Here is a 22001-nt window from a genome sequence, read left to right as displayed (position 1 = left end):
TTAACAAAACATGTTCATCCTGAGTGTTCTTAAATATCATTTGTGCCCTTAAAGCAGATTAAATGTTTCCCCCCTACATTTTGTTTACCCTTTACATTCCCTGGGAAATGCTTTCTTCAGTTTTCATGCAAAAGCTAGTGGTTTGATGATGACATAATAAGTTCTGTATTAGTGCGACCAAATTATTAAAGTTACTGTAGTATCTGAAATCTGGGCTTAGTCGTAAGTGTCCATGATCTACCAAAGTGAGAGATATTAAGCCCCTGAGAGAGTGGCAGGAAAAAACATGTTTCATAAAATCACAGCTATTTCATGGGATTTCATGATGTTTATTCTGCAGTCTCTACCAACCATGCCCTGGCATGACTATGGGCACCTTTTAAAAACAGACTTTCCTCCTCTAAATAAAATATAATTATAAGACTATAATCCCCATCAGTCTCTGATGCAGGAGTATATCCGCTTCCAGTAAGTGAAATATACGTGCTAAAAACAAGGCTAAGTACCTTCAAGTTTACAGCTTGATCAGACCTTTCTACGGAACCCAGTTCGTGATAAAGAGGCTGTGACTCACAATACTTAATTCTATTTGAGATGTATAAATCCCAGGTGGTAAGAGAGGGAAAACACAAGGTCCCTGGAGAAGTAATGACAGTGGAATAAACAGGAAACATACAAAGTGTGCTCAGACAGACAATGGCGGCAGGGGAGTCTTCCTAAAATCTTATTTCTCAGCTTCATGGGGGAATAAATCCTCTTATTTATCTGGGTATCTTTACTTCTGTACATAATCTATTTACCATCTACTGAACCACCACCACTGGTAAGACCATGGTCAAGTTGAGTCTAACCTGCTTAATAATACGGCTTAAGGTACCACGGACAAGATTTTAAGGAACATTTGATCAGGCGATGAAAGTTCAAGTAAACTGACTCTATTTATTTAAAACCCAGATAAGAGGACAGAAAACGGTTAATAATCCTGTCTAAATAAATTTGGGGAGCTGTTTAGAAACGGTACATGTTACCCCTCTTTTCAAGTAATCCACTAATGCTTAAACCATCAGTGATCAATTTAAGTCTCAGATGGGAAAGTTCCAGCTTCCAGTTCCCAGCCTGCTCCTCCGCTCGTCATGGGACGTGGAAGCGGGTAGACACGTCTGGTGACTGAACACCTAGGAGAGAACTAGTTGGAAGGCGTGGCCGGTGCAGCACTGGATTTGTCTGTGCCCTCCTTGGCCAGTCCTCCCCTTGTGGGAGGGGAAAGCAGGCCACTCTGCCCACGACTAATTCACCAAATCATTGAGATGATTCTGAGACCTGAGCTTTGTCCTGACTTTGGGAGGGCTGCCTTTGCTCGGATCTGTCGGTCCTGCCGTGGTTTACGTGCAAGTGAATGGACTCTCCCTTCATCACGGTTCAGTGTGTTTTATTTTTGTAGACGTGTTAGCACCCCAACATTTGCACCTGCTGCTCCTCAAAGAACCTTCCTGGGTTCAAGTCACGATACGGGCAGACCTCATTTCACTGCGTGTTGTCTCAGGGCAGTTCACAGAGATCATGCCTTTTACAAACCGCAGGTCTGTGGCAACCCCGCACCGGGCAAGCCGTTTTCCCTAGAGCATTTGCTCATTTCATGTCTCCAGGCCACATTTTGGTAATTTCCGCAACATTTCACACTTTTCCACTGTTGTATTTGTTATGGTGATCTGTGATCGGTGATCTCTACGCTGGGAAACCGGAAAAGTCGTGCAACTTGCTTCACTGGAATACTGGCTTTACTGCGGTGGTCTGCAGCCGAATCTGCAGCATCTCCGAGGTCAGCCTGCATTTGGCTGAGAGTCTTCAGTGAATCAAGTCTTTTGGCAAACTGACCATTCAGGGTTGGACCTGACGCTGAAGAGGGTGTTTCCCATTCTGTCAATGATCTCTTTTTATAGGGGCAACTATACCAGTTATTCTAACTAACTTCTGTCTCTGGGACCGGAATTGCCCATTTTAGCCATAACAGGGAATAAATGGTCTACAGCTCAAGTGGCAGAGTGCATGCATGCTTAGCATGCACAAGGTCCTGGGTTCAATCCCCAGTACCTCCTCTAAAAGTAAATAAATAAACCTAATTATCTCCCCAACTCAAAAAAAAAAAAAAAAAAGGAACGCATTTAGCTTGATAGCTGAGTCTTTCAAACTCTAGACTGAGAGTCAACATTATAAACAAATTGTCTCTGGGCAGATGGCTGGTAAAAGTCTTCATCCAGACTTATAAAGGTCACAGAAGTCTACTTGGAAACGACCTCCTGGCAGAAGTCATTTCCGTCTGCAGTGCTGGCTTCCCAGGCCCATCTCACCCGCCCCTTCTCAAGGCACTTGGAGACGACGCCCACTGCGCATGTGCGGAGTGGGAGGGCAGAAGAAAGGCTGCGGACCTTCCCGGCCACCCTGTCTTCTAGTTCCTCAGGGCTAGGAAGCAGGGAGAGTCCTGTTTCCAACATCAAAGGCGCGTCATCAAAGCCTCTATTAACTCTGGGAAGAATTCCACACTGGGTGCACTGGGGAGAAAGGGATATAATTTCCTCATGCAAATACATACTTGAACCTGGCATTCAAGGACTTAATGTTCGCCCTTGACAGCTTTCAAGTGACATCAAAGATCCATGACACATGGTGTTGGCAACCTGTCTGACTCGCTTCTTAACTGGTTCTTGAATAATGTCGGGGGTTGAGCTGCCGTAAATGGAAAGCTCATTTCCTATGGGTGTAATATTATTTAAGTCAGGGTTCCATTCCTGGAAGTCCTTTTTACATCATAAAACTAGCAAAACATCATAAAGATAACTGTACGGCTTTACAAAGTTAAATGTGCAAAGCCAAACAGGAGAGAAGGCATAACACTAACATTACTTTGGGGATTTTTCTGCGTGGCTGATACCAACTGATGCTTCTCTTAAAGTCTGAGTCCACGGGAATCTGAATTGCAAAGACCATCCCCTTCTGGCGAGTGTTCCCAAGGGAGGTACAGGTGAGACTGTCTTGCAGTCGGGATCTTTGAATTTCTAACGCACACGACAGATTAAAGGGAAAAAACACAGCCCCAGTTCCCTCGCCCGCGCTGTGAGGGATTCAGCCAGGTGACCTCTAAGGCCACCGCAGCATCGTGGGACTACACGTGGGTGCACACACGTCCGCACCTGCCTTCCAAAATGCCACTGTCACTACCACGTCCTACTGTGTGGCAACCGTCCACTTTAGACACTCTACCAGAAAAAAGTATCCTGGAGAAAATTTAAATTGGCTTCTTTCAGAAATGAACAAGCAAGTTTTCCTAATTGTTTTCTTTCCCCTGCATTTTTCTGGACGGAACTAGTATTTGAAGGAGTAACTATTAGCCTTCCACCTGATTTCAAGTAGAATTTTAATCAGGTTTACTTTTCAAGTCACCTTGAGGTGACACATGGGACACCCCTCCTTGAGATTGCTCCTTCCTGAAACAAAGACCAAGCCCTGTTATTCATGCCGGCTGGTACGTGTCAGGGTGTCACAGAGCGTGCCGCCCAGCAGTGGTTGTCACAATGGTGCCTGGTTCCGAGAATCAGCATCACCTGGCCCAACCCTGACTCAGATGCTCCAGAGCCGGGGCCCAGCACTTGGTTCTACAAGCCCCTTCCAGGTGGTCCTGAACAGGCCAGAGCTGGAGACGCAACGCCATCAGCATCCACGTTCCACCGGGAAGCACCGCTGGCGGAGGTCAAGGTGGATGGGCAGGTGCGTGAGATGAGGTCTGGGAGAGCAAAGCCCTTCGGGGTCCAGGGGCTCCAGCCCTCTCCCCGCCCCCGCCCCATCTCCTCCGGCTGATAAGCTCTGGAGTCACTGTGGTGTGCTCTGCGTTTGAGGACTGACCGTTTCCCTTCCCCGCAGCCACCCCTGGACTCGATAGGGAGGCAACCATCAGAGTACCAACAGGGATCTGAAACTTGCTGACTCATGCTCCGAATCCTTACAGTGGTCCTACTGTCCCTCCCCTGAGCACCATCCTCGATTCTCTGCGATACAGTACTGGTCTGCGAACCCATCCCCGCCCTGCGCTCAGTCCACAAACAACAAAAGATGGGATGGGGAGGCGCAACCAACTCACCACCATCTTACTGCCATTCTGAGGAGACAGAGCTGGGAACTGAAGGAAAACGGGGCTACAATGGAAGTCAGAGTCAGCCCTGGACTTTCTGGCCATTCAAGGCTCCTCTCTGGCTTTCCCTGCTTTCCGCGGCGTCCTGCTCACTTGGAAGCCTCGTAACTGAGTTCTTGTCCTTTGTGTTTTCTCCCCTCCTCCCTCCCCCCGGTTCATTCTCTGACAATTTCAAATTAGAAATATGTCTGCCTCGGATCTCTTTAATTCTCTAATTTATGTTATTTATTGCTGCCTGCCTAACTTCCCACAACACTGCTCTTCAAATATTTCTGCTCAAAAATCACCCGACCTCTTCGTAACACTTGAAACCCCTGGAACCTGGCCTTGTCTCAACTTTCAATATTGCCTATTTCATCTGTCAATTCCAGCGGGACGATCCCATTCATTTTTGCCCAAACACATCACAAGTATTCCTAACTCTTGTGAGTTAACTTTCTCCTATTCTTCTCTACCTAGCTAAATCCTAACTTTTCGGAAAGGTCTAGCTCGAGCCCTGTCTCCGCCAGGAAGCCTTCACCTACCCCGACCCTGGCAACATCCTCTCAGCTCCATTTTTGGGGGCAATGTACGATTATTTATCTTTCTGTGCATTTTCTCCTTGATAAAGCAGGCTGGAGGGTAAAAGCGAAGACTCAACTCTGATGCCCTTGTTACCTAATAAAACACACAGCTCTGATAAACGCATGAATAAATCACCATTGAAAATACTTCCCATCTGGCGAGTGTCATTCTCCAGCAAACTCCGAACCAGAACGTAATTCAGGTCTTACCTTCAAATCAAGATGAATGACGTCATGAGCGTGTAAAAAGTGAACGCCTTCTAAGATCTGCCTCATGAGCCTCTGCACATCTTCTTCTTTGAAGGCTTCGTCTCTGTCCGCAACACACTGGTCAAAGATTTCACCCCCAGCGGCACTAGAGAAGACGGGAAGCACATTTTATTTTATTTTGAATGATTATTTCCCTATTTGTTTCATTAAGCAGTAGCCCATTTTGATTTTTAAAAATTTTTTTTGGGGGGGTAGGTAGTTGGTTTACTTATTTATCTTTAGAGGAGGCACTGGGGATTGAACCCAGGACCTAGTGCACGCTAAGCAGGCGCTCTGCCCTTTGAGCGGTACCCTCGCCCCAGAGAAGTGCATTTTAAATAGAAAGAAAAAGGACTCTCTAAAAATACTTAGCCTTTATGTTCTTAATATTTATACACCGTAAATACTCTCATTTAAACTATAATTTGAGTGTGGGTAAAGTTTTGTCCCTCTACATGCCTAAATCCATTTGTTCTTCTTTTTTAAATAAAAAAAGTCAAGCTTTTAATATGAGCTAAGACGAGCATTTCCAAAGCTAATTAAAAATGTCAGTTTAAGAACGTCGAGAACTAAACTTTAATAGGAAAACGTATTAATACACTTTCAAGTAAAAACATTCTCAAGGAGTTCTGGCTACAGAATCCATAAAAATCCTGTTTTTGTAAAAAATGCAAATAATGAAAATAAAGCAAGCGCCCTCCACTGAAGTCCCTTGCCCCAATCCTAGAGCCACATTTAGGGGTAAGCTCTGTTATCACTTTGCTCCACCCTTCCAGAGATATTTTAAAAATATATATATATTTAAATGCATACAAAAATAATTAATTTTGTGGATTTTTAAAGACAAATACATGGGAACACAGGACACACTGTACAGATACAGTTATATTACATTTTTCCTACTTAAACATGTCTTGAGAGTCTTCCCATGATGGTTTTATATTTATCCACCTACCTCACAATTTTTAACTCCTGTAACCCCGTGACTAGATAAACCGTAGTTTAAAGAGCCATTCCCCTTTGAAGGACATTTAATTTTTTCTAATTGTTGGTGACTATAAACAATGCTGTGATGAGAAGGCTTACTAAGGTTCCAGTTTGCTCACGTGTGTGTATAATAAAGGACCGGTTATACAGATTTAACCAAAATGAAAATCTTAATCAGCCAACGAATCATTTTCTTTCACTCTCATCACAGTCCTCAAGGTAGGTACCAGAATGAAACTGTTGGAAGGGGGTTATGTGCACTGAAAGTTTCAGTAGACATGACTGAGGTCACCAAAAGAGCAAGACTGATTTAAACTTTCCTGTACCCTTTGGCCAAAGCTTCTCAGTTTTTTTTTTCTTCCCTCCAAATAATTTTGCCAGTAAAAGAAAAATCACCATTTAAAATTTTTCATTTCCCTTCAGCAGTAATTCCATAGATAATTTGTTCTTACCATAATGAGAACTCATGTCATGTCTCAAAATTTCCTTTATGTGTTTAAAAAAAAAAAAAAAGACTGGACTGCTTCCATGAAGTTGCTATGAAATTAATGTGAAATACATAACTCCAGCAGCCACACTGCTGTCAAACAAAAGCTACACCATTTCCTTTTCATAAGATAACGTACAGTCTTTCCTTCCTTCCATGCCTCCTTCTTTCCTTCTTTTTTGTTAGGGCAACCTATTTTCCAAATTCTGTCCGGAGAAGAAAACGAAAATTTTCCCCGGAATCAGTTGAGAATATATTTAAGGTTAGCTGCAGGTGATGATGAGAGTGAAAGAAAATGATTCATTGGCTGATTAAGATTTTCATTTTGGTTAAATCTGTATAACCGGTTCTTTACTACACACACACTTTTTTTTTTTTTTTACAATCTGAAACCTGGTTGTTGCTCTAGGTTGCTTTCCATAGGACTTGGGCATCAGAATTTCTTTTCTCCCATCAGATGCTGGGGGAGAGGATGTCTCCTAAAGCTTGTTAAACTCAACAAAATATTATATTTTAATTATAAGATCAGAAAACCACATGCGAGAGCATCGAAACGCTTTTTATATAATGAACTGTGAAACAGACATCACATATTCAGGCAATGTTACAGTGATGTATAACTGACAAGAAAGGGAATGGTGAGCATTTACGGCAAAACTAAAGAGTAAATTACACTATACAGTACTGTGTACTGTTAATATGGAGTTAGTGGCCTGCAGCAAAACTCAATATGAGCGGAGTCCACTCGGTCCTAAGCACTGCGGATGCACCAGGATGTAGGGTGTGGTCCTGAGTCCTCCGCACACAAGGCCACAACCTGCAAGGCCGCTCAGAGCGGCCTCTGTTTGAGAACTGCATACTGGTTGCAAAAGCTTCTCAATCTCAATTCATTGTCCTCTGGGCCCATCAGCTCAATACCCACCGCCCACAGGAAAATTCAACAAAAGGTCAGTTTACATAAGTACCAGGATTTCTTTACCTAAAGTTCAAGAACAATTTACTGTTAGTCCTTTGCACTTTGATGTCTGCCCATTCTTGCTTAACAAAAGGGTTTCCTCTCTGTTTTCCCAAGAATCTAAGCACTTCACATGAGCACAAAACGTGAAGCACAAAGCTAGTTTTCTAAAGACTTTTCAAGGATGTACTCTGAATGCAGGTGACTAGAAAGCAGTTGGAAACTGGCCTCGAATGATCAATGAGACTTACATGCCGTCTCGGTACCATGTCCAGTCATCACATCATTTTACCTGCTTAAATTGAAGCCTGACTCATTAACTAATGGAACTAAATGAAACTCTGCTATGGAACAATGAGAGATGTTAAGAGCATCTGTCAAATATGGTCCAGAACATCTGAGACTGTTAACAACCACTTCACACAAAGCACCTTCCTCCGCACAGAAGCCAGAACAGCGCGGGGAGTTTTGCTGGCTCTGCCCTTGACCACAGAGAGACCTCCACGCTCTCTGACAGCACCTGGACTCCAGGAACACTTATTTTTCTGCTACTTTCTAATTATGCAGAAACTGAGTTAATTCATACAACTTTTGATCCAAATATTTTTCACAAAGTAGTTAATTCAAGGACTTCAGGAAATTTTACGCAAAAACTGGACGTGAAATGTTAAGAATTTCGGATTTCAAGTTTCGAGTGGTCCTCAGGAAGTTATAAGTCTCTTCTTTGTCAACATTATTCAGAGCCATCAGAATGATGTTTAGCAGCTAAGAGCAGCTGAGTTTCCCAGGCTGCCTGCACCTCACCTGGATCACAGCTCCCAGCCACAGATACCAAATGCTCCTTTTTCTACTTAAACCAGTATTTCTACGCTCCTTAGAGGCTCAGCTTGCACCTCCACTCTCCCACTGTTCAAATTCAACAAACATCAATCAAATATCCTAGAGGGCCAGTGCTACGTGCTAGGGACAGAAAGATAAATTATAAAGAAGTACGCCTGAGATTCCACGTACTAGTGGGGAAGAGAAAAATGAAAGATATTTTTAAGACTATGCATAAATACATGAGTTTGAAATTATACATCAAGTGATCTGATCACTTGGCAACTGAGCAATTAATTAGAAAGGGAGGACGAGGGAAAAAAAATCTTAGTGAGATGACATTTGTCCTGAGCCTTCAAGAATGAATAGGAATCCACTGGATGGAATGGCAAGGGTGCATTGCAGGCAGAGTGAACCCACGCCCAAGGGCACACTGGTGTGACAAATACACAGTACCCTCACAGAAGGACAAGGAGCCACTTCCCTTTTCAGTCAAATGGGATGGAACTTGCCCTCTAGCCATGGAAAAACTAGAAACTGAACCAGGTATGTGAACCAGTTAACTTCAGACCTAAGGACAACAGGCAGTTAGGACTGTGGTCCCCGAGAAGGGACACAAACAGGCTGAGCCTTACGGGCCTCTCTTCCGTCACTTAAGGACTGCGGTCCGGTGCTGGGGAGGACGGCGACCCCGCTAAACCGAGGAGGCAGGCGGGGAGTTTGGCAAGGCTCTGGGTTTTGTAGGAAGAGCAGCAGAGACGAGGGAGCTGAACAGAGAAGGGCCTGCACACATCCACTTAGCCGCAGCCCAGAGTCTTAGACAAAATAACTTATGTGCACATTCGTTGGGCAGAACTCCGTGAGGTCAGACAAATCACTGCTGGGCAATTATAAGCTGAACAATTCCTCGCATTCACAGAGGACAGGATAAGATATTTGAACTCTGAGCAGGTGGGGCAGCAAAACCATGCCAGCCACTTGGGGCACTCAGCAGACCCCCCAGAAGGCCGTGTCTCAGCCTTATTAAAGGCTAACGTAGCCCCCAGACCTGCCCTAATGAGGCCGATCCACAAATAACGTAACTGCCTGCGAAACCTGCCGAAACAAACATCACCATTCTTCTCATGGAAGATCATAAAATGCACCTAGCACTGCAGTTCTAAGTGGATGGCACCCTTCCAAAAATCACTAGACATCTGAAAATGCCACAACCTGCTACTCACAACCAGCACGAAAGCAGTAAAAACAGACCCAGAGACGATTGAACTGGCAGATAAGGACTTAACAGGTATTATAAATACACTCAAGGATTTCAAGTAAAATAGGAATGTACCAAGGAGAGAGATGGAATGTGTGAAAAGAACCAAATGGAGCTTTTAGAGATGACAAATACTGTATTTAAAATGAAGATTTTACCGGACAGGCTTTATAGCAGATCAGATACTACAGAAGAATCAGTGCGTTTGAAGACAGAAATGGAAGCTATCCATGTAAAGTACAGAGAAGGGGGGAAAATAAAATAAACAGGACCCCGGGGATCTGAGCGACATATCCAGCAGTTTAACACACCATAATTGAAGGAACAAGAGAAGACAGGTGGGGGTAGAAAAACATCCTTTTAAAACTAATGGCTGAAAGATCACCAGATGTGATAAAAACTTGAAATCAAAGATTCAAGTAACTCAATAAACTCCAAGCAGGGAAAACAAAGAAAATCAAGGCTCAAAGTGCTGAAAACCAGTGTGAAAGAGATGAAAATCTTTAAAGAGACACGTGTACAGGGGAACACAGGGCCAACACAGACTTCCTGTCGTAAACAGTGCATGGCAGGTGACAAGGCAACATCTTTAAGTCCTGAGAAAAAAGTGTGCTGAGAATGCAGGCTGAGGATGGAGAAGTACCAGCAGGAGAAGAGAAAGAACAGGAGTCAGACAGCATGGGAGGGGGTCCCAGCAACGTGAAAAACCCGGGGTAACGCGATGATGGGCAAGCAGACGATGCTAAACGTGTCCTTCTCCAGAAGTGCTCCCCACCACTCCGGCGGAGTAAAGCACACAACGCGTGGCTGAAAACTTCGGAATCACACACTTCTGGACTGAAGCTTGGCTCTGCTACTTGTGGTGTGACCCTAGCTTGGTTATTTCTCTGAGTTGTTTTGTTTTTTTTTTCTCTCATATATAAAATTTTGCCCTAAAATTGTAAATAAAACAAATTCAGCTGCAGGATACACAATCAATGTACCCAAGCCAGTGCATTTCTATACACTAACAGTGAGCTATCAGAGAAATTAATAACAACAACAAAAATCCCATTTTCCAATAGCATCAAAAAGAATGTAATACTTAGGAACATTTTAAACCAAGAAACGAAGTATCTGTATGTGGAAAACTATAGGCATTGATGAAAGGAACTGAGTAAGACACAAATTAACGGAAAGATACTCTGTTGCTCACGGACTGGAAGAATTAGCATTGTTAAGTATCGCTACTACCCGAAGTGATCTACAGAGTCAATGCAATTGCCATCAAAATCCCCAAACAGTAACAACAAAAACAATTCCGATGGCACTTTTCACAGACATAGAAAAGACAATCCTAAAATTTGTATGGAGCCATAAAAGACGCCGAATAGCCAAAGCAATCTTGAGAGAGAACAAATCTGGCGGCATCACATGTTCCAGTTTCAAAACATACCACAAAGCTACAGTAATCAAAACAGCACGATCCTGGCACAGAATACATGTCATGTGTCACAATACATGTGTCCAGACATACATGTCAATGGAACAGGACAGAGAGTGATATATGATCGTGTAATTTATGACAAAGGAGCCAAGAATATACAAAGTGGGAAGAATAGTCTCTTCAATAAATGGTGTTTAGAAAACTCTATATTCACATCAAATGAATGAAACTGGACCCTCACCTAATGCATACACAAAAATCAACTCAAAATGGATTAAAGACTTGAATGTAAGACCTGAAACCATAAAACTCCTAGAAGGAAACAGAGAGGCTAAGTTCCTTTACATCACTCCTGGCAATGAGTTTTTTTGATTTGTCAACTAAAGCGAAAAGAAACCATTGGGACCACATCAAATGAAAAAGCTTCTGCACAGCTAAGGAAATTACAAATCCAAAAGGCAACAATGGAATGGCACAAAATATTTGCAAATCATATATCTGATAAGAGGTTCATAGCCAAAACATATAAAGAACTCATACAACTGAACAGCAAAAGACCAAATAATCCAAATCAAAATTGGGCAGAGGAACTAAATGGACATTTTCCCAAAAAAGACATACAAATGGCCCACAGATACAAGAAAGGGTGCTCAGCGTCACCAATCATCAGGGAAATGCAAATGAAAACCACAATGAGATGTGACCTCACGCCTGTAAGGATGGCTGTCGTCGAAAAGGCAAGAGACAACACTGTCGGCGAGGACGAGGAGAAAAGGGAACCCTGGGGCACTGCTGGCGGGAATGAATGTAAACTGGTGCAGACAGTATGGCAAAGAGTATGGTGGCTCCTCCAAAAATTAAAACCAGAACTGCCATACAATCCAGCAATCCCACTGCCGGGTGTGTATCCAAAAGATACACAAGCAGGATCTCACATATAATCTGCAGCCCCGCGTTCACTGCAGCGTTACTCACCCCAGCCCAGACATGGAAACAAACTACACGTCTGTCAAAACATGAATGGACGAAGGTGTGATGTATATACAGCAGACCATTATTCAGCCATGGGAAAGAATGACACCCTGCCATCTGCAGCAACGTGGACGGGACCTGAGGACATTATGCTCAGTGAAGTAAGTCAGACAGAAGGACAGAGACTGTATGATATCACTCACAAGTGGAATCTAAAAAATCCAAACTCGTAGACACAGAGAGTAGGATGGTGGTTCCCAGGGACTAGGGAATGGGGGGCAAGGTCGGAGAGTATAAACTTCCAGTTGTAAGATGAGTAAGTTCTTGGGATCTAATGTAACTATAATCATTATGGTTAATAATACTGTATTACATACTTGAAAGTTGCTAAGAGAGTAGATCTTAAACGTTCTCACCACAAAAAAGAAATGGTAATGATGTGAGGTGATGTAGGTGTTAGTTGATGCTATGGTGGTAATTACTTTACAGGATAAAGTGTCTCAAAATGTTGCAGACCTCAAATTTACAACATGTTACATGTGAATGACATCTCATAAAGCTGGACAAAATTAAAAAAAACAAAATGTACAAATAATGTATATAAAGCTTATAAATACTGTTAATAAAGCCGGCTAGAGACTTAGCACAGTGCCTGGCAACGAGTGCATTCTTACTTGACACACGGTGACTATTATTCTTCATCTATGTTCCCATGGCAACGAACAAGGATTCTAGTAAAGCACCAGGACTGCTGCAAACATTTGTATCTTTCACTAAACTTCAGCACCTGGAGGGAAGGGGTTGCGCTAACTTCACTTTTGTATTTCCAGCACCTATTTGTATCCAGGGCACATGGCTGTGCTTAACTGTATGTGGTGTGAATACACAGTCATCAGAAACCTGCCTGTTTCCTGGGAACCAAAATCTGTCGCTGTGGCCGAGAATTTTGGTATCTCAATATCCAAAGTCTATTTCTAAGACTTCCTCTCCCAACAAAAAGGAGAATATAAAGATTTCTGGCCCAATCATGCTGATTTCTGGCTCCAAAAACATGGTCACGGAAGCACCAGAAGCCACCTGATGTTTCAAAGGAAGGGAAGTTTTAGTTACCTGCCCAACAGGAGCATGAGGGAAGGTGTGGAACTGAAGCGAGAGTGATCAGCTAAGAAGCTACTGTGACAGACCATGGCGGGCGGGGACAGTGAGGACCCGACACAACGGAGAAGCAGCAAGTACAGAGGAAAAGGGACCAGCAGGGGACAGGTTTAGGCGGAAGACTTGGTATTTCATTATATGTGAGCTTTAAAGGAGATAAAGCCATCAAGGATAGACTCGAAGTTTCTACTTGAGGGATGAAATGAAATACAAATGGATACCGCTGGAAATGGGGAACAAGAGAAACACAGGCAAGAGAAAGGCAAGGCTGGAGGGCGCGCAGCCTGAGCCCGCTCTGCTGCAGGGGATACAGGAATACACAGGAGGCACTTGGCGCTTAAGAAAAGGTCTGATCCTTGGAGACAAAGACTTGGAAATAATCAGCATGTGAACAATAGCTGAAGCCACAGAAAACGGACTGTTCTCATCCAGGGTAAATGTGCAGAATATAAATACGTAACGAGAGTGATACTAATGAACTCTGGGCAGCACACACACACACAGTAGAAGTTTAAAAGGCTCTAAGATTTTTTTTTTTAAAAAGGGGGAGCCATGAAAGCCAAGGAAGAACAGAATTTTGAAAAAGGAGGTGTAATATCAAGTGTTTAAAGAGAGTAAGAAGTAGAATGAAGACGAAGATGAGGAGATTGATTTTGGCCAGTGGGGCTGATGACCTCAGAAGAGCAGATGGCGTTAGACTGAAAAGTGATGGAGTATTGGCACATGAACAGATGAACGGATCAATGAAAGAGGACAAAATTGACCGGAAGGTGAGGGAAGCTGTAAATTCAGATCAGTGCCCTAAAGGGTCTAGCAGTAAAGGAAAGAGGTGGGCAAGACGATGGTTCAGAAAGCGCGAAAGCCGAGGACGAGGAATTTCAGGACAGGAGTGACTGAAATACGGGAAGATGGAGGGAAAAGAACAGGAGAGGAGGGGGCCCTAAGAGAGGCCAGATAACTGATTTAAAAAACAAAACTCAAGTCGTAGGCAAGGAAGGAAGAGAACTGAAGGACGTAAGTCAACGGTTTAGCCTTGGCGTTAAGGAGTGGAGTCTTCCTTTGAACAGAAGGGGAGGAGGTGGGAGCAGCACGGAGAGAGGGTGCTGAGGCAGCGTGTCTGATGGCCATACAGGGAGGGGAGGCCAGGCAGGAGCAGGCGGGAAGAGGGTGGTGTGGTAAGTGTGTTCAGGGTTTTGATCAGCTCCTGCCCCCTGCCCGGGACGATGAAGGAATGATATGAGAGATCAGTAAAGAATAATCGAACCATCCCAAGGCCCCAGCAGAGGATGCAACCCCTACCCTTGTCATGAGCAGAACACAGACTATGCGGGTCCTCCCGAGGGAGGGCGCTCGAGAGGAAGGAGTAGATACTCTGAAGTGCTGGGGAGAGATGCGCTGCAGTAACTAGGAAAGAACTGAAGGGAATACGGGGAAGTGAAGGCTGGAGCGGGTGGGGCTCCGGGGGGAGGAGCGGGTGGGACTCCGGGGGGAGGAGCGAGGGGAAGCAGGGCGGAAGGCTGAAGGGCAGGTTTTGTGAGGATGGAGGGGAGTGAGGACATGCTGGTAAGAGGATCGGACCTCAGGGGTCTCTTTCTTTTCTTTTCTTTTTTTTTTTTTTTTTTTTTGGTAAGGGGAGAGATAATTAGGCTTTTTAGTTTATTTACTTACTTTTAGAGGAGGTGCTGGGGATTGAACCCAGGACCTCGTGCATGAAGAGCATGCGCTCTACCACTGAGCTACACCCTCCCCCCTTCAGGGGTCTCTTCCGGATCAATTTCCAATGCTAACCTGATCCTCTCCAGAACAATCTGGAAACCAAAAGCCTCTAAACCAACCTTTTTTTTTTTCAGTTGAGAAACAACTTTATCGAGATAAAATTCACATCTACATTTCCAAACCGTTCTATCATTTGTGGCTATTTCTACCATTATAATTGAAAAAACATTGCGGAAAACACTTACGTGCTTCTCACTGTCCACATTTTTAGGGATTCCTACAGCTGAAGTGACTGAATTACAATATATGAACACAATGCTCGTGGACCATATTATCAAGAGAAAGACACTATTTGAGCCATCCAGACTTTTCCCTCTATAAACTTTTAAATAAAAACAAGACAGCAGGATACACGGTATTTTGTAACACGTTCTTTTAACGTAGTCTTTGAAAACAGCTTTCTACGTCAGTACGTTTTTATCTACCCTATCTTTTAAAATGACTGTCTAGCAATCCATTTGGTGACATTATCACTTATTTAACCAACTTCTTTCTATTAAACATTTAGATTATTTCTTTTTCGTTATAGAGAGGCTGCTGCGCTAAACGTTTCGTAACATGTCTTTGCGCAAGTGTCTATCTCCTCGTGAAAGAATTTACGTCAGTGAAACTGCTGGGGTAGAGAGTATAGATATTTTTAAGGCCTTTGATATGTATACTTTGGACCAGACTCCAAACTCTAAAAGAAGTACACCAGTTGACACAACCCCTGTAGTACCAATGAGGTGACTCATTGCGTGAATATCATTGTTCTGAATAATCCTTGCCAATCTGATGGGGGAAACTGACAACTTGGTTTTAAATCTACATTATAAAAATAAGAACCAGTATTTTCCATGCATGTACAGGCCATTTGCATATATGTTTCTGTGTGAAATTTCTCTTTATATTCTTTCTCTGTCCATTTCTTTTTTAACCTAGGAGGTTCACGTTCGTGTGTCTTTGGTAACATCTAGTTATATATTAAAGAGATCGTAATCCTTTTGGGTGTACAGATATTAGAACTATTTTTCCCTCGGTCTGTCTTTTCATTCTATTTTCCTGATGGATTAATAAGGCTTTTCATGTGTTCAAAATCGATCAATCTTCTCCTTTCGTGGGAGAAGCAGACCGGAAAACAGGATTTCTTAAGGAGGAAAAACTGCCTTTCATTTTCCAAAGCTGTTTTCTTTGCTGTGCCTGCTTACTGACCGCAATTGAAAACACGGTCTGAATCAAAACAATTGTTTCTGAATGAGAGATTATTAACTCAGACCATGTGAACATTTAAGGGATTATAAAATGCCTTTTTATTTTAATACTATCTTGGTACCACTTACCTTAAGAATGCCTCTAGTAAGAATACGAGAACTTTACCTGTTCTCAAAAGAATGTCATTAAACGATGAAAACGGAAAACATAACGTACACACATCCTTGCAAATTCGGAGTGTGTCAAATTAATGAGAGGAATGCGTAAAAAAGTTCTGGAAAAATCTTCAGATTTCCAGAGAACCAGGGCCTGCCACGCAGATGAGGGGCACCAGATAAAGGAGGGTGGTCTGCCAAACACACGCGAGAAGGAAGACGATACTTACTATTCCAGAACCAGGATCATTTCTGATGGAGTCTCATACACTTCATGCAAGTTAATGACCCAGGGGTTGTCCTGCGCCAGTTCCAGGACGGCAATTTCATGAATTATTTCCATCCGACAGTCTTGGCCTTTTCTTCTCTTCCTCATGAACTTTGCGGCAAATTCTTTTCCAGAATCTTTCTTTATACATTTTCTCACCACTGCAAATTTCCCCCTAGAAATAAACGGAAAAACATTCACTGTTAAAGTGGACAGCTTTTCAGAGATGGTACATTTTAATGAAATTTCCAAATAGTCATCAGTGGATATTCAAAATTTAGGTCATGTTCAATCATAAAAGTAGCAATATGGCCTGGGAAGTACACCTAAAATCAAATAAAAGGTGCAAGATTCATTCTCCCAAATAGAGAATAACCACGTATTAAAGTCAGTATTTTTGCAGAGTTATAGATAAAAATAACTTAATTTTTTGCACATGCATACATAAAAATGATTTAAATCTTAAAAAGCCATTTGACTTAAGAGAAAATGGTTATCAAAATTCCTAAAATAATGAATTTCACTGTCACTAATTGACTCTCAATGATCAGAGGACATTATCACCTTCCAAAATGATAAAAGTGAGGGACCTCATCTACACAACACCATTTCAACTACAGCGTCAGACGGAAATGTCTACTTTCCCTATACAGACAGATAAACAAGCGTTATTTTGATACACCACACTACCGTTTGTCATTGTCACTATACTAATAACCAGGTCACACAGGGGACCAGGAGAGCATACTGATTAAGGGATAAGGCCTGGAATTAGACAGATGCGGGCTTGAACCCCACAAATGGCTCTGCCCACTCACTTGACACATAACCTAGGGCAATTTATTTAACCTCTTATATTAAGAAAAATCTCATTTGCTTCTCTGTACAAGAAGACACAGATGGAATCTGTTTCACAGGGTTGCCGTGAGAACCAAAGAATATAATACATGTCAATTGCTTAGCACGGTTCTTGCCACATAGTAAGTACTCGATAAAATATTAATTGAACCAATCATTCCGTTGTAACAATCATCACCCATAAATACCCAATACTCAAGTTGGAAGGCAACTTGCATCACATAGGTTTTTTAACTCATGCCAAAGCCAACGTCTTCTTTCAAACTGGTCTCTTCCACTCCCGGGTGTGTATTGGTTTAATAAGGCTATCATCCCAAGCCTAAACCTGGCTTCAAGTGAAGTCGCTGTAGTCTGGGTCTTCTCCTGAGCAGGACAGGAGGACCCACACGACAAGTCCATCTATCAGGTACGGAGCACAGCTAACAAGATCTGTTCACTGCTGCTGCCTTTTCCAGTTTTCATTCCTCATCTCCTTGAGGTTTTTGAATCTCCTCGCTACTAACAGCTCATAGGACGGCTGGTAAAATGTGCCAACCAAATCGGAAGCAACTGCTCCATGTACAATCTGATCAAAGCGCTACATGATTATTATTTTGCTGATCTTGGCACAATACAACTTAATATGACTTAAAAAAAAACTTGACAGGTTTTCCATATTCCATAAATAAAAGAAACCACCTAGGTCTTTTTCCTCTGAAATTTGTTTTTTCAAGCCAGTGTCCTCATACTATATTTTAAACATATGTTTAAAAAAATTCAATGCAAGGCTCTAATTTGCTCTGTTAAATTCTACTTTCTAGGCTTTCGCCCGGCATTCTAGACCACTGACGTAATTTTGAGCACTAATTCCTCCTTCCTCGTTACCGTCAACCACAAATATGATTTTCATGCCCTCTACATTTTTGTTACCATCAGCAACAAAAACGTTACAGGAGAAATCTTCAGGCACCGTCCTGTACCTGTTCAATTAGGTGGCAATTCACCTAGCAGCACCCTTACTCAGAACAAGGTGCTTTGTGTTCAACAGAAATGTGAAAAGACTTCTACAGATCACTAGCGAGATTAAACACTAAACTGTGCATCACAGGTTATACCTCCTTTTATTTCACCCTCCAAAAATCACTAGGCTAATATCACCAGTGAGTTTTAAAAGGTTCCCAGTGATCTCTGTATTCTTTTAAGAAAGAGAAAAAAATCATTAATAATTTGATTTTTTTTTATATCTATATGCCTGAAGTTTCCAGAGAAATAATTTGTCAAAAACTGACCAACATGTAATTGACGACAAGCATGTTCCTGTTAAATCAGCAATGACTAAGCTGAACCGCCCTCAGGGGGCTCCCACATCAAACACACAGACGTTTACTGTCACCACACCTAAGATTCAAGGCCACACAGTTCTGTGCGGTTAGTAAAATACTGCTTCTTACGTATCTGGCTGGAAGGTGTATTTCTGAAGACCCGAGAGGAAGACCAGTGACTCCCCAGAGAAATGGATCGTACGCATCGTTAACCTACAAACTCCGGGTTACAGGAGAGCCACTGTTAAATGCAGGGGCCAGAGGCAAACGCAGGGAGGAGACCTACACTTACTCGATGTCCGAAGCCAGGCATCTGTTTCTCTGGATCCCCAGAGCAGTTCCCACGGCTGTTCTCCCACACCAGTCACTACTCCTGACACCACCTTTGTCTTAGAGGACGAGCTCCTCGCAGTAGTGGGGCTACTGTTTCCTTTGCCCCCACAGCGCACACTTTGCCGGGAGTCAGCAGACTTCTCCGGGAAGGGCCAGGTAGCAAGTGTCTTTGGCTTTGCATGCCAGACTGTCTCCATCACCACTACTCAAGTCTGCTGTCGGAGAGTGCGAGCAGTTGGAGACAACAGGTAAAAATGGATGGGTGTGGCCGGGTCTCCAAAAAAACCCCAAAAAAACCAACAACCTGGTGAATGCTGAAATTAGAATTTCGCATGCAGTTTCCATGTCATGAAATATGATTCTTCTTTTGAATTTTGCAATCGTTTAAAAACGCAAAGGTCACTTTATTCAGCTAGTGAGCCTGACAAAACCCCAGGCAGCCTGCGGTAGGCTGCCAACCCGCCCTGCACCCGCAGAAGGAAACTTCCATCATGCTGATACTGATGCTGCTGAAACTGCCAGCTGGGCCGCGGGCCGCGGGGCTGGGGGAGCCCGGCAGCGCCTTCCTCTCCAAATGACTGGTGCGATGGGTGGGGAAGCCCTCCGACTCCTCAAGGAGTCAGGGGGAGATAGAATGAGACTTCTGGGAACCACTCTGTCTAAAGTAGAGCCACACAGGACACAGAAATGGGAGCCTCAGCCTTCAGGGGATGGAGTCCCAGGGAGAGCGGTGCCCCCGAAGCCCACACCCACAAGGGGTCTGATGCGCATGCTTTCCTGCAACTGCACGGTGAAAACCGTGACTGTGTCTCACCCTTAACTTCAGATTACTGAGGCCTCTCCAGGGCATGGAATTAACGGCGTTTCTCTGACACCACGGCCCCAGTTCCACGCAGACTTGACATTGATGAAGTTCAATGGGCAGAAGATGTCTGCTGCACATCCACTTTCTTTGTCGACGTGGTCCAGATTCTTCCCAGATTACAGTTGTTAGTTTTCGGAGCGCTTCACTCATTTCACAAACATCTAGTTTAGACTGTTACACATGAAACTAGAAACTCAGGTTTTTTTGTTAAACGTTTTTTGGGGGAAGGGATATCAGAAATGAATACATCTCAGAACTCCTCGATGATAACAAATTCCAGGTGAGAAAGGAAGGACACACGAATGATGACAACAGCAGGAAGTGACATCTGAGTTAGAACCACTGGTCCAGGCTCCCTAGAAGCATGGCTGGGATTTTTCCAGTGTCTGACTGGTAATGCTTAGGGGGGCATGGTGAGCATCTTTAGGTAGGGATGACAGGCTAAGGGTGACAACGGGCGCCTGTGAGAATTTTTAAAATAAGGTAATTGTTTCAAAAAGGTAATTCTTACAGTGTTGTGAGGAGTGTGTTGCCAAGCGTTAACCAGAAACTAGGGAAGGCAACAAAATAATTCACGGTAAGGGTCTGAACTACAGTAGAAGCAGCACGGGCTGGGAAGAGGGAACGCACATCTAAGTCATTCAAGGTCAAGACCCAGAAACACTTCCTGCCAGACTGCGATGCAGGCAGAGATGAGGGCAAAAGGGAAAGGTGGACCTAGAAGCCGACTTGGAGATTTTTAATCTGGGTACTGGGTAAACGTGGGTCAAAACCACCCGCTGAGAGAATCATTTTAAGAACAATAACGGGTTTGCAGGGGTAGGGGTGCGCGGGGCTGCTTCTATTGTAGTTCAGACCCTTACCGTGAATTATTTTGTTGGCTTGCCTAGTAGGCTTTGGATGGGAGAAGTTTTAGGTGTCTTTCTCTGTAAAGAGAAATTTTTTTTTTTAACTAGATGGATTCCAAACACAAGTTTCAGTCCTGGGTTACACACAAAGGTGAACAGATAATGGAATATAGAGGGTTCAGGAAAAGATAAAAAAAAATGTAGATGCTAATTTGAGTGGCATATAGAGGAAGCAAAAGAAAGGGGAGCTCCGAGGTTCCAGGTTTGATTCCGGACGACCATACAGTGCTTTGTTCCCACCTGTATGTACTCTGTTACTGAAGCTGGCTTGACATGTCACCATTCACTCTGCACGATGATGTCTCCCAGGGGAACTATGAGTCCCAGGGACCTCGCCTCTCATCCCTTCGCGTGACACAGTGCCCCACACATGGTAGGTGCCCAGACATGACCTTGGACAGCACCCTGAATACATACACTCTTGTTATTCCGTTAAATAAAAGTTCATGGCAACTTAACCTCATAAAATTTAACATTTTAGCCACATGGAACTACATGCCATTCTCTCTTTTGTTGGACCCTTCTGCTACTTGTTTCACTGCCAGCGGCTGGGGCATCTTCCATCACTACTACTGAAATCCCATTCATTCTTTAAGGCTCAGCTCAAGTGTTGTTTTCCCTGTGAGATGTCCCCATGTGGCCTGTCACTTTGCCTGTAAAGGCAGTAGTGACTGATTTGTTAGATTTGGGAATAATTTCCAGAGCCTACCAGAAAGCCTTCCGTGCTCAAAATGTACGTACAATACTTGCAAAGAAGCTTCATTCAAGAAAGACCTAGAGTAGATCTGTCTTCCTTACCTCTGGAAGGAAAACAACGAAAACATAAGTTATCTGTTGACTCGAAGTGTAAAAATCAGTGGCTCCATCAGATCAGACATCAGCATGAGTGACAAGAACAGGCAGGGCTCTGAAAGTCAGACTCTGGGGGTGGGTGGGGGGTGGGCAGAGCGCATGCTTAGCATGCACAAGGTCCTGGGTTCAATCCCCAGTGCCTCCATACCGCCCACCCCCCAAAAAAAATTTAAAAAGAAGTCAGACTCAGTTTTGAATTCCAGCTGGTACCTGTAATCTTGGGCAATCAGCTCAAACTTTCTGAGCCTTTGACTCCTCATCTGTAAGATCAGGCTGATGGCACTCTCCCCGCAGGGTAGTGAAGACTAAACAGAATGACATCCCTAACATGTGCCGCATCCGGCAAATGATCAGTAATCAGTAAACAGCAGCTATTTTTATTGCTTTGGGCATTAATTTCAGATCTACGATAATGATAATAATTTGTAAAAAAAAAATCA

General features: G+C 43.4%; 1 protein-coding gene, 3 long non-coding RNA genes and 1 other non-coding gene across 5 annotated transcripts in view; 3 read left to right on the top strand and 2 right to left on the bottom strand.

Annotated features, from left to right (window-relative positions):
* The window catches only part of STK17A (serine/threonine kinase 17a), a 36926-nt gene that overhangs the window by 10010 nt on the left and 4915 nt on the right, over positions 1-22001 (bottom strand). The window contains exons 2-3 of the mRNA XM_072965255.1: positions 16407-16619; positions 4957-5101 (exon numbers count right to left, since the gene is read on the bottom strand). Coding sequence (XP_072821356.1) covers positions 4957-5101; positions 16407-16619 — 358 coding nt within the window. The remainder of the gene's footprint in view (positions 1-4956; positions 5102-16406; positions 16620-22001) is intronic.
* On the top strand, positions 2702-4893 carry LOC140697594 (uncharacterized). The gene is made up of 2 exons (XR_012074750.1): positions 2702-3762; positions 3916-4893. It is a non-coding gene; the product is annotated as an uncharacterized lncRNA (long non-coding RNA).
* Positions 12698-15186, top strand: LOC140697467 (uncharacterized). Its single transcript, XR_012074606.1, has 2 exons — positions 12698-13824; positions 15042-15186. It is a non-coding gene; the product is annotated as an uncharacterized lncRNA (long non-coding RNA).
* Positions 14729-14801, bottom strand: TRNAE-UUC (transfer RNA glutamic acid (anticodon UUC)). Its single transcript has one exon. It is a non-coding gene; the product is annotated as a tRNA-Glu (tRNA).
* LOC140697468 (uncharacterized) lies at positions 17473-18458 on the top strand. The gene is made up of 2 exons (XR_012074607.1): positions 17473-17708; positions 18103-18458. It is a non-coding gene; the product is annotated as an uncharacterized lncRNA (long non-coding RNA).

Source organism: Vicugna pacos, chromosome 7, assembly GCF_048564905.1.
Source record: "Vicugna pacos chromosome 7, VicPac4, whole genome shotgun sequence".
Lineage (NCBI taxonomy): Eukaryota > Metazoa > Chordata > Mammalia > Artiodactyla > Camelidae > Vicugna > Vicugna pacos.
The sequence above is the reverse complement of the archived record's forward strand: the minus strand, read 5'-3'. Positions and strand labels throughout refer to the sequence as shown.